Source organism: Strix aluco, chromosome 1, assembly GCF_031877795.1.
Source record: "Strix aluco isolate bStrAlu1 chromosome 1, bStrAlu1.hap1, whole genome shotgun sequence".
Taxonomy (NCBI): Eukaryota; Metazoa; Chordata; class Aves; order Strigiformes; family Strigidae; genus Strix; species Strix aluco.
In genome coordinates this window covers 123,022,710-123,036,292 of record NC_133931.1, presented here as the reverse complement: position 1 = coordinate 123,036,292, position 13,583 = coordinate 123,022,710, and the positions used below count along the sequence as shown (strand labels likewise).

The 13,583-nt window shown below is 39.1% G+C and overlaps 1 protein-coding gene across 9 annotated transcripts in view; it reads left to right on the top strand.

Moving 5' to 3' along the window:
• Positions 1–13,583, top strand: part of KIAA1217 (KIAA1217 ortholog) — a 183,201-nt gene that overhangs the window by 93,397 nt on the left and 76,221 nt on the right. For all 9 annotated transcript variants that reach the window (XR_012624299.1, XR_012624297.1, XM_074833931.1 and 6 more), the window contains exons 4-5: positions 7,479–7,677; positions 13,099–13,192. Coding sequence is in view for 7 of the 9 variants with exons in the window: in XM_074833931.1 (XP_074690032.1) it covers positions 7,479–7,677; positions 13,099–13,192 (293 nt within the window). In the remaining 2 variants the exon portion in view is untranslated. The remainder of the gene's footprint in view (positions 1–7,478; positions 7,678–13,098; positions 13,193–13,583) is intronic.

Genomic DNA, 13,583 nt, shown 5'->3' with positions numbered 1-13,583 from the left:
TGTGTTTAATACAGCTGATTTATATAGGAAGGAAATACTATTGGGTAGGATGTCTTTCTTTCTTTTTGTGTTTATTCAAGAGGAAGAATATGTATTCTAAGAAATTTAATTGATGTTTTCCTGTCTCTTTTGCTATTGCTCCTTTAAAAGCTAGTAACAAAAATGCCCCTATGTAAAATACTTGGTTACAGTATCCATAAATGCTTAATATGTCTACCTAGCCCTTGGCAAACACATATCCTCTGAAATTGTACTAGTCAGCTTGGTACCTTTGGCTGGGAGCCAGCTCACCATGGTTTACTGGCTTCTCCAGAGGTCAGGGGCTCAGCTCCTGGCGGGCAAAAGCAGCACAGCTGCAAGAGCCTGCGTGGGCATGTCCTGTGCCTGCTCGTGTGTAGTTCTCTGATTTTACTATGCTAAATTGGTGAATGTGAATTCAAGTAAATTCAGCATGGCAGAGCCTGTGGGCCCTCTGAAAAATAGCTCTGGTACACATGACATTTCTAGTTCATCTTACTGTGTTGTTCAGTTGTCATTTTTTTTTAAATATTTTTTCATTAAGTATCATAGGATTTTTGTGTTCTTCCAAGCTTATTTGCATTGTTTTTTCAGTTAGGGATATGAAAAAGTCATCTTGCTGGTCAGTTGGGCTATTCTGGCAAGAGCAAGGGTATAGATGCAATTATTGTCCAAAAGTCGTCCTGCCAGAACATTGTTTTCCGCCTGGGAAACTGGGTTAAACTGAAATGTTCCCTCAGACTCTCTAGTTACTTCTATCTAGATGATAGAAGTAACTGTCTACACTTGATGGACTTGCTGACATAGGTGTATGTTGTCTTTTGGCAATAGGCTATTTCACAGGTTTTATCTGCAATCAGATAGGACAAATGCCAGTTTTTCTTTAGGTAAAAAAAAATGTTGGTTTTCTTTTTGGTTTTTGCTTTTTCTTCTTAGCTAACTAAAAGTATCCATTTGTAGAAAAGTGATAGTATTTGAGTGACAGTTAGAAATCTTTATTTCTCATAACACTTCAGTAGAAATTTTATGTGACTACTGAATTTTCCATGTGTTTTTTCATTAGGTAACAAATCTATTGCAGAATTACAGCAAGTCACTGTAAATAGCAGAAAAGGATGAAATAGCAGTAAGAAGTGGTACTGGACTAAATTAAACAGTTCCTGCTTTTATTGAAATTGTTATCAAACAACTTAATACCTTGAGCAAAGCTCTTCAGGCTATTCTGGAAGAAAATTATATGAAATAAATAATTGTTTTTATTTCATTAAAAGATCTACTTTTTGATTCTCTTAGTACTTGAAGACAGCTAAGGCTATTTATAGACATTTTTTGAGTGTGGAGGACAGATTATCAGCAGGGAGTAGCTAATGGAAGCTAGTATGAGAGCTTCAGGCTAGAAATACCATAAGGACCATGGCAATGACCTCAGACTAGTTGAAAATATGTGTGGTGAAATAGGAGAGTCAAGTCTTGAGGGTGTGGAAAGTAAGAACTGCATATTGAGGAATTTCTTCCACACTGCAAGAGGTGTTACTGTAATAAACTTGTGTCTGCATAACTTTTACAAAATTTGGTGGTAAGGACATGAACTATGTTATCTCTGTTTATCTGATAGCTGGAGGCAGGGAAATAGGGGAGAGGGTGGAGAACAACATGGGCCTATGCCACCCTCACAGTCTTATATACTGCAATTTTGTCAAATAAAAATCACAGAAAAATTGGAAGGATCTTGGCATTTTTGTAAAAAAAAAAAATAAAATTGTAAACTGGATTTTGAGGAAATGCATGGCAATTTTTATTGTGATCCCCTCTGGATTGTCCTGAAGTGTCGCAACAAATCATCAAGATTTTATCCTTAGTTTTTAAAATGGATACAAGTCTCAACTAATGATTCGACATAAATATGAGAAAGAAATAAGGGTGCATTTTCTCACTTTTGCTTGTTGACATTGCTGCTGACTTCAGCATGAGGGAAAATGCAGAGCCAATGACTCAGTGGACATATGGTGGAAGATCAAGCTAAACCAGCATGAAAAGACGAAGATTGTCCATCATCTCAAAAAAATGTGGTTAACTGATGGTTAGGTAAAGAGTGAAACTAATCTAATGACAACTTTGCCAACCTCTAACTCCTTTGTGTTATTTAATTCACTTTACAAAACATAGATCAGCTTGACTTCTGGCTGTTCTCACTGCTTTTCCTCACCATGTAGTCCATATTTCTTCACCTTAAGATACAGCTGTCTTTGCTAGTTCATGTAATTTTCCATTCCTTATATATCCTGTACTAATTTCCTAATATGCTTTTTTGATGTTATTATTCACCCAACAAGGTGTGAAGGCCTCCTGTACGTATTGTTACCCTGTTTGAGTTGCAGCTTTTGATTTAAAGAAATTCCAGCGCTCCCAATGCATCCAGGTTTTGACTGCTGTAGTCCAACCAGTTTTACTAATTACTTGAAATTTTCAAATTGGACATGAAATTTCCAGAGGATATGTAGTGTGGCTGGTCAGAAGAGAGTGGCAGTGCGTTGTTCACACCAGTGATTTCTGGCTCTGTGGGAAGGTTTCACTGTTCCAGCGTCCAAGCATCCAACATCGGCCAAATACAGATATTATCATCAGTTAATACTTCTCTTCAGATGGGAGCTCATGGATTAAGGTGTTGCCAAATCTCAGTAAGGTTTTTCAGTGCAGAAATTTGCAAGATGTGTTACCTACACAGGGAGTGTCCTGTAGCTTCACAGGAAAGAAACTCATGAACTCCAGTTTAAGATTTGATTGTATTTTATTTCATAACACTAAGGAGTTATTTAACTCCTTTGCCTCAGTTTTCTCTTCTTCATTATGAGAAGAGAATTATGAGAGGATTATGTGAGTACCAGTATTTTTCCATTTAAAATTTATTGTGTGAGAGAATTAACTGATATTTGTAAAGGTCACAGATGATGACCCAATCATGTTTGTTAACTAATTCTTGATTTATCAGCCATTTAACTTTTCTTTGCTGTTGTGTGCTTCATGTTTTTCTCTCTTAAATAACCAGTTTATAAGGCTAATTCCTGTTCTGTAAATAAAAGTGAGTTGTGATTAAAGCTCTTCTAAGCATCTAAGCTGCCCAGCACTGAGATCATTGTTAGCAATACAACCATGATAATGTGGCACTTAGTCAAGGTTAGGTCAGCACCTTGTATTAGATGGAGGTGCTGAGAGATGCGAGCTGGGTGGTGTCATGCTGCCTGCATAACATTAGCTTTTGCCATAAAGAGTAAACCTTTATCAGTTGTAACTAAGGAGTTACGATCTTACCGGTATGGGTACAGTGCTGAGCCCTTTTGATTATGCAGCTCCTTGCTCTAAAGCCAGACTAGGCCCTGTCAGTTCAGGTATGGTTCACCGTTATGCCATGTGGGCATGTCCTCAGCTGCCAAGTGGGTTTTACAACCCAGCGACAGTATCTGAGCTGAGCACCTTGCCATGCATCTGATGTGTCTGCGTGAGCTGCAGCTGCAGCATGGGCAGTCTTCAAATCTGTGCTAGCTGGACAAAGGTGCAGGGTGGCTGCTCCGGGCACTCTCTAAACCCAGCGCTGGTGGGTTCAGCTTGTGCAGGAGGCACTGCCTGCAGGTTAACAGTGCATCTTTCATTGCACTGTGTTGTGTTTCATGTAGACCATCCCTGAGAGAAATGATGAAATATTTTCTAAGTCCTTGTGTCACTGACCCTCGGTAAAGGGGGAGCAGAAAGTCTTTTGGTTTTGAAAGAGCTCTGTATGCAGGGAAGGAAAGGGTAATCATGTGGTGTGTTCACATGATCATCATCAGATTTGGGTTTTATGCTTGTAAACCTTTCTTTGAACATGTCCTTTCACCTCTTGGGTGTTTAATTTCCCCTACTATAAAACATACCTTTCTGTTGACAGAAATGTTGTGAAGCAATTTGTAAAGAGGTTTAAGTTTCTAAGGACTGACTTACACATAAATGTTTTCTGCTATGGCCTGTGTTTAATGCTGTGGCCTCTTGCTCATAGGGTGAAGAATGATCAGAAATTCCAGAGGTATTTCTGAAACTAAGTTATACCAGCATGGTGAAGGGCAAAGCTTAACATCGCAGCTTGCCTTGTAGCTGTAGGGGGAAGCTCAAGGCTGGCAGTATCCAGGAGTACATAGAAGTGATAGCCACAGTGTTGTCTGACTTGCACTTTCAAAACAGTTGCATGGTGTAGTTTCCTCATTCACACTGGTCTTCATGCCCGTCTACCTAGAGTAGCAGGGCATTTCGCAGTCGTGTTTGGTTTGTGTTTTATAAAACTTGGCCCAATATTCAAGTTTCGGGTAAATCCATTGTAACAGAACCGTAAGTGCAAGACGGACTTCAGGGTACATGGAGACATTAACATCCGTTATGTTTAACTTTCTTTCCAGAGGCTTTGCTGGCATATGTGTTATGCCCTAACAAAAACCATACCTGAGTTATATTCTATTTCTTCTTGCTTTAATTCTCCATGGGAGTAATTTTTTAGCTGAAGGTAAAACAAACCTCAGAGCTCCAGCAGCTCCATGAAGTTGGGCCTGTGGGTATTACTGGTGTTCAGAGTTTCAGCTGGGCAATGTGTAGGAGAAAAATAATGTCAATGAGTTAAAATAATGGATTTTCAGTCTCTTCTGTCATGCTGAAACAGGATTTTTAGAAGTGAACAGTTAGTTTTGTCAAATAGGAAATGCCCTAAAGCATTGCTATATCATGATACGGATCAGACAACTCAAAAGGAAAGGCAGTAGTTTGTTTTAAGGGCATGTGATCTAAGGGAGAGTAAGGAAAAAAGAATGTATTATGCCTTTGAAAATGTCTTTTCCCCTTAGAGTGAGTTTGTGGCCAAAACATTTCTCTGAGTTGTATGTTAAAGCTGTCTATTTTAAGGCATGATCTTTTTGGATAACATGCATATTTGCTTTGAAAATTCAGGACCCAAAGACAACTGTAATTTTGTTTTGGATCAATATTTTGGGGGAGTGTGGGAGGACACACAGATTCAAGACTGTTCTGAAATGATTTAGACTTGTGTATAAGGAAGATTTTTTAACTCTACCATTTCTTTTGTGTTAATGGTTTCACCAGCTCAATATTCAGCATTTTCTGCATTCTGCACTAGCTTTTAAACTGGGCAGAAAACAGTGTCACACACAACTGCAAAGCTGATATGCAAAGCAAGTATTTTTAGCCAAAAAATATTTTTTTGCCATTTAATCCAAGAAAGTTTCAAATGCCAAAATACAGAAGGTTCCCTATGTTCTTCTGAAGAACTGAAAGCTATCATCAAAAATGAATATGTTTTTGCATGTCTTGGAACAGTGAAATAAATGCAATCATTAAAAATATGTGTACTTAAATTTTTTTACAAATATAGTTAGTTTCTGAATTCTAAAGAATGTTTAGCTGCATGGAATACTTGAATGAACACTAAAAAGCAATTTTACTTAGAAGAACATAAATGATGTCTCAAAATGAAGAGTAGTTTAATAACTCATTAAATTTTGGCATTAAAAGTAAAATTCTTAGGAAAGTTTTCTTCAGTCTTTGAAAGAAAACCAGTTACATTTTTCCAGCCAAAGGAAAATGGAAGTTTGTAGTAGGATTCATAAAGGGTCTGATTGCAATCTTAATGAAAGAAAAAGTGTCAGCTCTTGATAATATTAGGAAAATTATGTTAACAGCTCCATTTTATACAAGCAGCCTAATATCAAATAATGGTTAGGTAATATTGAGTGGTCTGTTTAGTATTCAGAAAAATTAACATCTTCCTTCCCTAAGTGCAAGCACAATTATCTACCCACTGATGGTAGGAACATCTAACTATGTGTGTGTTTATTCCTCTGTAGCAGTTATGGACAACATAGGGACAAAAATACTAAAGACTAAGGGGGAAGAGGGATCATCTTAGAATAAAATACCTTCTTTTCATTAAATGCCTTTGCATTCTAGGACCTTGGCTTTCCCCATTGCTTTTGCTCAGTGTTTGTATCTCAGCACCATAAACTGCCCATCCCATTGCTGATGACTTTCAAGTGAGAATCACTGAGTTACCAACTAAGTTTTGTGATTTGCTGAGATTTGATGATGTCTGATGGTAGCTGCATTGAGGACCTTGTGTTCCCAACCCTCCTGTTTATATTGGCCGTGGGAGAACAACAGATGGTGCACCTACACTGCAGTTATTGTGGTGAATTCAGTTTGTGTAAAATACTCCGGCTAGTCTTAGCCTACCTGTGTTGGTTATTGGTAGATGCAAAGGCATGGCGGCACAGAATCTGCTCAGGCCCCAAAGTCTGCCTGAAAATGTAATAAAGACTTTAGCGCTTAGTTCAGCCTGAAGGCTGCCCTTCTACTGTTGTGTCACTAGCAACATCCAAACTGGGTGGTGTAAAACTACCTTGACTGTGTATCTACACGAGCTGCAGTGAATTCAGTGTAGACATTTCTGTAATCACTAATTCTTGAGCAGATCCAATATTGTTTTCCTTTTACAAATACTTTCCAATGGCTGGATAGCTTTTGAGCCATTTACAAAGCATTTAGGTTGTGGCAGTGCCTCTCAGGCAGCTGGTAAAAATACAAACTGCAGTGGTATTTCTACTGTCTTTTCTACATTTTTTTCTCCTCCATCTCATTCTGGGCTGCTAAATGTCTGCAGAGTGGATGCACCAATATATCTTGGGGGCCACTGTGCTGGAAAGCAGCTTGGCAGAAAAGGATCTGGGGATCCTGGTGGACACCAAGCTGAATGTGAGCCAGCAATGTGCCTTGCGACAAAGAAGGCCAATGGTATCCTGGGCTACGTTAGACAAAGTATTGCCATCAGGTCAGGGGAGGTGATCCTGGAGTGCTGTGTCCAGTTCTGGGCTCCTTGGTACAAGAGAGACATGGACATACTGGAGAGAGTCCAACAAAGGGCCACAAGGCCCTTAACTCGGTTAGAGCATCTCTGCTATGAAGAAAGGCTGAGAGAGTTGGGACTGTTCAGCCTAGAGAAGAGAAGGCTCAAGGGGAGGGATCTCATCAGTGTATAAAAGTACCTGAAGAGAGGGTACAAAGAAGACAGAGCCAGGCTCTTTTCAGTGATGCCCAGTGACAGGACCAGAGACAATGGGCACCAACTGAAACATGAGGTTCCCTCTGAACATCACAAAACACTTTTTCACTGTGAGAACAGTGAAAGACTTCTCAGCAAAGTGCAGTACTGGGGCAAGCATATTTATCAAAGCACAACCATATCACTTTTCTATGCTCTATCCCAATAGGTTGTTGAAAAGGAAAATGTTGTATGTGCTTTATGAGTAAGGAGTGTGAGTTGATTTTTCTCTTCTCATTATGGGCTTGTCTGTGTTCCACATGGACTTTGAAGCCCAAATCATTATTGTGCACTTGAGAATATGTAACTTGCTATTATATTTTGCTTGTAGGTGTTTTATATCTTCAGTATGGAGATGAAACAAAGCAGTTGAGGATGCCAAATGAAATCACAAGCACAGACACAATTCGTGCCCTTTTTGTAAGTGCCTTCCCCCAGCAGCTGACGATGAAAATGCTGGAATCACCCAGTGTGGCTATTTACATCAAGGATGAGAGCAGAAACATATACTACGAATTGTGTGATGTGAGGTAAGTAAACGTGGAATTACAGCTGTTGGGTTTGGGGGGGTAGTTTTGTAGTGCACTTACAGAATAAAAAGGAGTAGAGTTGATAAATATCTGACAGATACGCTTTATGACACATAAGGCATGTTCAGTGGTATCTGAGTAATATGGGAGGTCTGGTCTGACACTGCCTTCAGCTGTAGGTGCAATATCTGTTGCACAAGCCATGGATAAATGACTTACCTTGTTCAAATATTCATATAATACAGGCAGGTTCACATATTTAATATTTTATTGAATTTTAACTGAGACATAAATATTTAAAATACAGAACAAGAAATAAACATTTACAGAAAAACTTTTTTCTTTGCTGGTAGCACAAAGCCTGATCCTTGTGAGCCTGAAGTTACAAATGTGAATGTCATCAGTGTCCTCACAACAGTGCCAATTATGCAACATCTAACACTGCCAAAGATCTGTGGCACTGGTGACCATTGCTGCAGCAGCCCCACCACCTTCCTGTTTCATGTCAGGATGCAGCAAATAATGCAGTCACTTCCCTTTATGAATTCAGAGCTTGGTCAATAAATGATCTGACTAACATCTGGGTGCATCTTTCTATCCTTTATTCTGTGGGAGAATTAACCATCTTCCTTCAGTCCTGATGTCTGTGCTCTTTGAGCAGAAGGACCAGGCTCTCAGGGTCCCTGGAAGGTCCTAAATCATGCAGCAACAAAGTTCTCAGGCATACCTCAGACGTGTTGCACTCTGTAAAACTGTGCAAGGAAATATGGTGGGCCTTTGTGCCATCCTTTTCATAAGAAGTTATGTGATGAAAAGAATGGACAGAGGAGTATAAGAAGATGAAGGAGAAAGCAGAAAAGGTGTTTCCTTTCTGCCAGTCTACCACTAGTGCAGGAAAATGATGTGAAATCAAGAGAAGTGTACTGTCTTCTGCTGCCTTGTTTCTTCTGGAGATCCTGTGGCTCAGGTGCTTCTCCATATCACATTGTAGTTAAAAGAGCAAGTTGGAGCTTTTCTAACCTTGCCACTTCCAATCCCCCCCATTCCTCTTCTTAGTCTTTGAAGAGCACCACACTCCATTTTCTCACCTCTGTCTTGCTCTCCTCAGGCTGCCTATCCAGTGTCTTGTCATTAGCCAACCTTTTGGATTTCAGTTTCTGTTTTTTTATCTTCCTTGCTTTGCAGACTGCCACACCCCTGTTTGGCCACTGTAATGCCTATGTTAAGACCCATCTGATTTTTTGCATCATCATCATTTATCATGTATTCAAATTTCTTATACATCAAACAGTCTATTCACAAGATTGGATCAACTGATTAAATCAAGATAGGGATTACTGTGTCTCTGTTGCCAAGTCCATTATTGCCAACCACCATCTGGCCCATCAGCTCCTTCTCTCTCACTTTATCCCTCCATCTTCCCTTGAGTTTCAGACTAACAGTTTATGACTTCATCTCCTCCCTGCCTCTGAGAATGTGATTGTTGATTAACTTAATACCACTCCACCTTTTTTTCCCTTGCTCCCATTGTAGGCGTCACTCTGCCAACCTCAGGCCTGGCTCAGTCCCAACATCTGCTTCCTCTGTTCCTATGCCTGTATTGTAGAGCATTTCTACAGGAAATCCCATGACCCAGCTGACTTTCTCCATAACAAAATTCCCTCCTTCAGTTCTGCCACCCTTCTCACTAAAGGAAACCTCAGCAGTTCCAGCTTATGGAGTCCAAAGCATGCATTACCAACTGCATTTTCACCACCTTTGAATAATTTCCACAACAATTTCTTCAGTTCTGTTCCTTACTCTTTACAAGATCTGGCCAGTGCCTCCCCTCAGAGAACAGATGAAATGAAGTCTTTTTCTCTCCTTTGCTTGCTATGTCTTCCTTCAATTCTCTTCTTTCTTCCTTGTCTTAAACACAGGTGTTTCAGTCAACTCTTTAAGCTCTCCATCTTTCTCAGAGGCTGTCTCATGTTCCTCTGTGCCTTGCATCCCTTGCTTTGTCTTTTTATAAACTTACTACTGTGTTAAAGTGCCTACTCTTACATTGCAAACATGTTCCTGTGCCTCCCAACAAAACTGCGAACACAACATACATTTCCACTTCCCACCCCATCACCTTTCTCTCTTGCACTGAGTAGTCACTACAACTGTTGGCTGAAGTTTTCTAATTCTGTCCTAGACCCATTTCCAACCTGTCTGGGGTTTTATTCTTCTAATTCCAAATTGTTGTTTGTTCCCTACTGTTCCATTGCAATTGTCAAAGTCACCAAATGGCCAGCTTTTGTGAACACCCTTTTCCTCTCAGATCTCTCATGTACTTTTAATGTTTTCTTCTTGAAACTTTGATCTCCCTTTGTTTCAATGGCTGTTCTTTCCTGATTTCTTTTGTCTCCTCTTCTTTCAGGATCATTTGAGAGGTCCTTTCTCAAATACTGATTTTCTGTTGTGTTTTTTCAGGGCTTTGTCCTCCTTCCTTTTCCTTGTCTGTACCCGTCTCCATCATCTTATCCCTGTTGGTTAGTTGAATTATCAACTACCTGGGTGACTCTCCCATTTATTTTTCTGTCTCTGCTTTAGGATGGGATTAATCTGACCAAATTGAGATTTTTTTTACATCCACGTTTTGAGCTGGTTGTGATTAATCCTATAAAATTGTCTGATAAATGATACATGCCAGAGAACCTAGCTGTTGATGTCTTCCTTGTGAATGTCTGTAGTTGGATGACATGAATCCCTCCCTCTTCTGTTCAGACTGAAATCTTGGTCTTCTTTTTTAATGTAGTCTCATGGAACATTAGTCTCCGCCTATCTTACGTTCTCCTTCATTAGGGCATCACATGCCCTCCCCTTTCTTTTTGATGTGGGTTTGGGTTTGTTTTTTTTTTTTTTTCCAGTCACTAGGGACAAAGCTCTATCTTTCTACTTAAGCCCATAACCTCGTCCTTTTCTTAAAGTGGTTCGGGGCTCTGCATCCACTGTAGATTTCGGATTTTTTTCTGCGTAACATCTCTGTGATGTAGCCTTTCCTTTCCCACCATATAGTGAAAAAACAGCTAATTCATCAGCTTCTTAATAGCAACTGCTGTAATGGTCTTTTCTCGGCAGTTGACACAGGTAATCTTCTTTGCTCTTACACATTCAAACGAAGCAACAAAGATCATCCTCCTAGTTTGACAAGCAGACTGTTTCACATGCATTTTTTTTCAATGTCCTCTGGCTGTATCATTTCCATCTCATTAAATATAAACTACTTGTCTTCATTATGAGGGCTCCTCAAAGCCCACTTCAATGCTACTTTTCATTTCTTGTTCAGTACCAAGTGCCATCTGCTTCCACTTGGTGAATAATGGCAACTTTCATTCTACATGTCTTTAATTTTCAGACAAGTGCCTTCACACTCTCTCTTGGGCAGCCCTCTAATGCACTTGGAAGGTATCCTCTGCAGACATCCACAAAGCCACTGCTTTGGTCTCCCTCCTGCTCTCTCTGTTGCATTGCCTACTCAGAGCATGCCTGTGGTCCCAAGATCTGTTTATTGCTCCTCTGGCTGGAGAGACTATGGTCTTCTAATTTCTTTTTTGCTCCCTTATATTTCTGCAGCCATCCTGTTGTCTTTTGCGTCTTCTATTCACCTGGTAAGCTGGTAAAGAGGTGGTATTCCTGAGGTGTTTATACAGCACACACAGATCAGTGAGGCCTTTGAACATGCCAAGGGCATCTGGGAGCTACAGTAATGCAAATAATAGTAATAATAAAAGTACAGTAATATATACCTGTTATCAGTAATATTTATCTTAGAATAGCAACATGAGGTGAAATAGAATTCACTTCAGAGATCAAATGCCTAGTATTTTGGTGCTCTGCCTTGCAGCAATGTTTTACTTTAAAGTGTCATGTTTCTACAAGAAATATTTATGGAGAATGCTTTTAAAACAAACTCCAGTTAGTTGAGGTACCATCTCATAGCCATCAGACAGAAAAGACAGCAGATAAAATTTATTTAAATGAATAACATACTGTTTCTTGAACTGAAGATGAGAGAGCTTGCTTTGTATGGAAAAGAATGTCTGAGGCAGAAAATGGTAACTGAGACTCCCAGTGCAAGTCTCAAAGCGAAAGGGTCACGTTTGCAAGATGGAAAACAGTTTATGTTACCATAAATAATTGAAGTACTTGAACTTGCCGCAAGGTAGCTATTTTCCTATGCAGTCTACAAGTAAACACTCATAAATACTAAACTTCTCATCAGCCCTACAGTTCTTAAACAGAAGGCACTGATCTGTCTCTTAAGCTGTGGGGTTTCTTTAATAACTACTTGACATCTACAACAGCAGCACAAGTTCTGACTAGCTACCCATTCAAAGCAATCACTGATTGTAATATGACATTGTAAGAAAGAAATTGGACCTGCCCAAGAATCCTTTCCTTCATTTTTAAATGATAATCCCAGTGATTAAGATCAGTTCACTAGACTTGTAGCTGCACCTGGAGGAAAGGAATTCAGTCACGTGTGTAAGTAAATTCTCTAGAGATCACTACTGGGAAATGAAAGAAATCGCAGCTTTGAAAGGATGTAAGGGAATGTAGATTGGAGGCTTTGCTACTGATTAAATGTGAACCAGAAATCAGCAGAACTCAGTGCAAGTGTCTAAGCCACAAACTTATTGGAAGGTAGGTTTTGAAACAAAATAGAAAACTATTGTCATCTAACTCTTTCCTAAATGTGGTAGTTGAAATATGAACTAATCAATGACAGTGTTGGGTCCTAATTAAACAAAAATATTCTCTCAGGGCTTTTTATCTAAACCATTTCTGTGGTAGCTTTCATCAAAACTTTTGCTTGTTTATTTACTTCTGTAATTCCTATTTTTCCCCTTAAAAGACTGTATTTATTATAGATAAAGTTTAGAGGAAGGATTTATCAGCTACTGAATTTTTAGCTTTTGTGCATTTTTTTTCAGGTTTGTGAACAAGCTGATAATTAGAATTGCCTCAAGAATAATTACAGTTAGAAAGACTGCTTTTCTTTTGATATTCTTGCTTCTTAGAATAGCAAAAAATCATGTGGGCTGAGTACACAATAAAACATGTAAATATTAACTAAATCCTTTTGAGTGCTGTGTAAATGTTGAAGGTCTATTGTCTTCAAAGTGTTTTCACTCTATGGCAGGATCTTGAAAGAAACTTAACACTATCTAATTTTTATGGGTGTGGAGTTGTAGCGAAAGAATGATACTTCCCATGGGAAAGAGAATCAAAGTAGGCTTTTGTTTGTTTGTGTGTGTCTGAGTTATGGCATTTAGCTTTTTCTTATAGGTCAGCTGCAGACCTAATATGTTTGTCTGTTACCTGAAACTTTCAGGCAACAAAGTAAATAAAACTACTTTCATCTGTTATCATTGCCGATTCTTTTGATTCCAGGAATATTCAAGACCGATCTTTCCTTAAAGTTTACAACAAAGATCCTGCACATGCATTTAATCACACTTCCAGAGCTGTAAATGGAGATGTAAGGGTAAGTACTAGTGCTGCATTTATACTCCTCTTTCCTCCAGCTTTTATGTTAACTGTTTAAATTCTTAACAGTTATGTGTACACAGCAATTCATAAAATCAAGGGTATATGTATGACATGTATCCAAAAGAGGGAATTGATAATGCTTACTTTCATGTTTCTTAACTGCTTTGCTTTTTCCAATTACTTGCCCTGAGCATTAACTGGTTTTTTGTTCTTGTTTACTAGCATTAAAGCATGTGAATCAAAACATAGCCTTTAATTACTTATTTCAGGACACAGACAGTGCTCAGAGTTTATACAACTTCTTATTTTGTATTTCCAAACCCTTTACAGCGAAGTATGGCATGGTGTTAGTTAACTCCAGCAAGGCTTCAGCATGGACTGGTTTG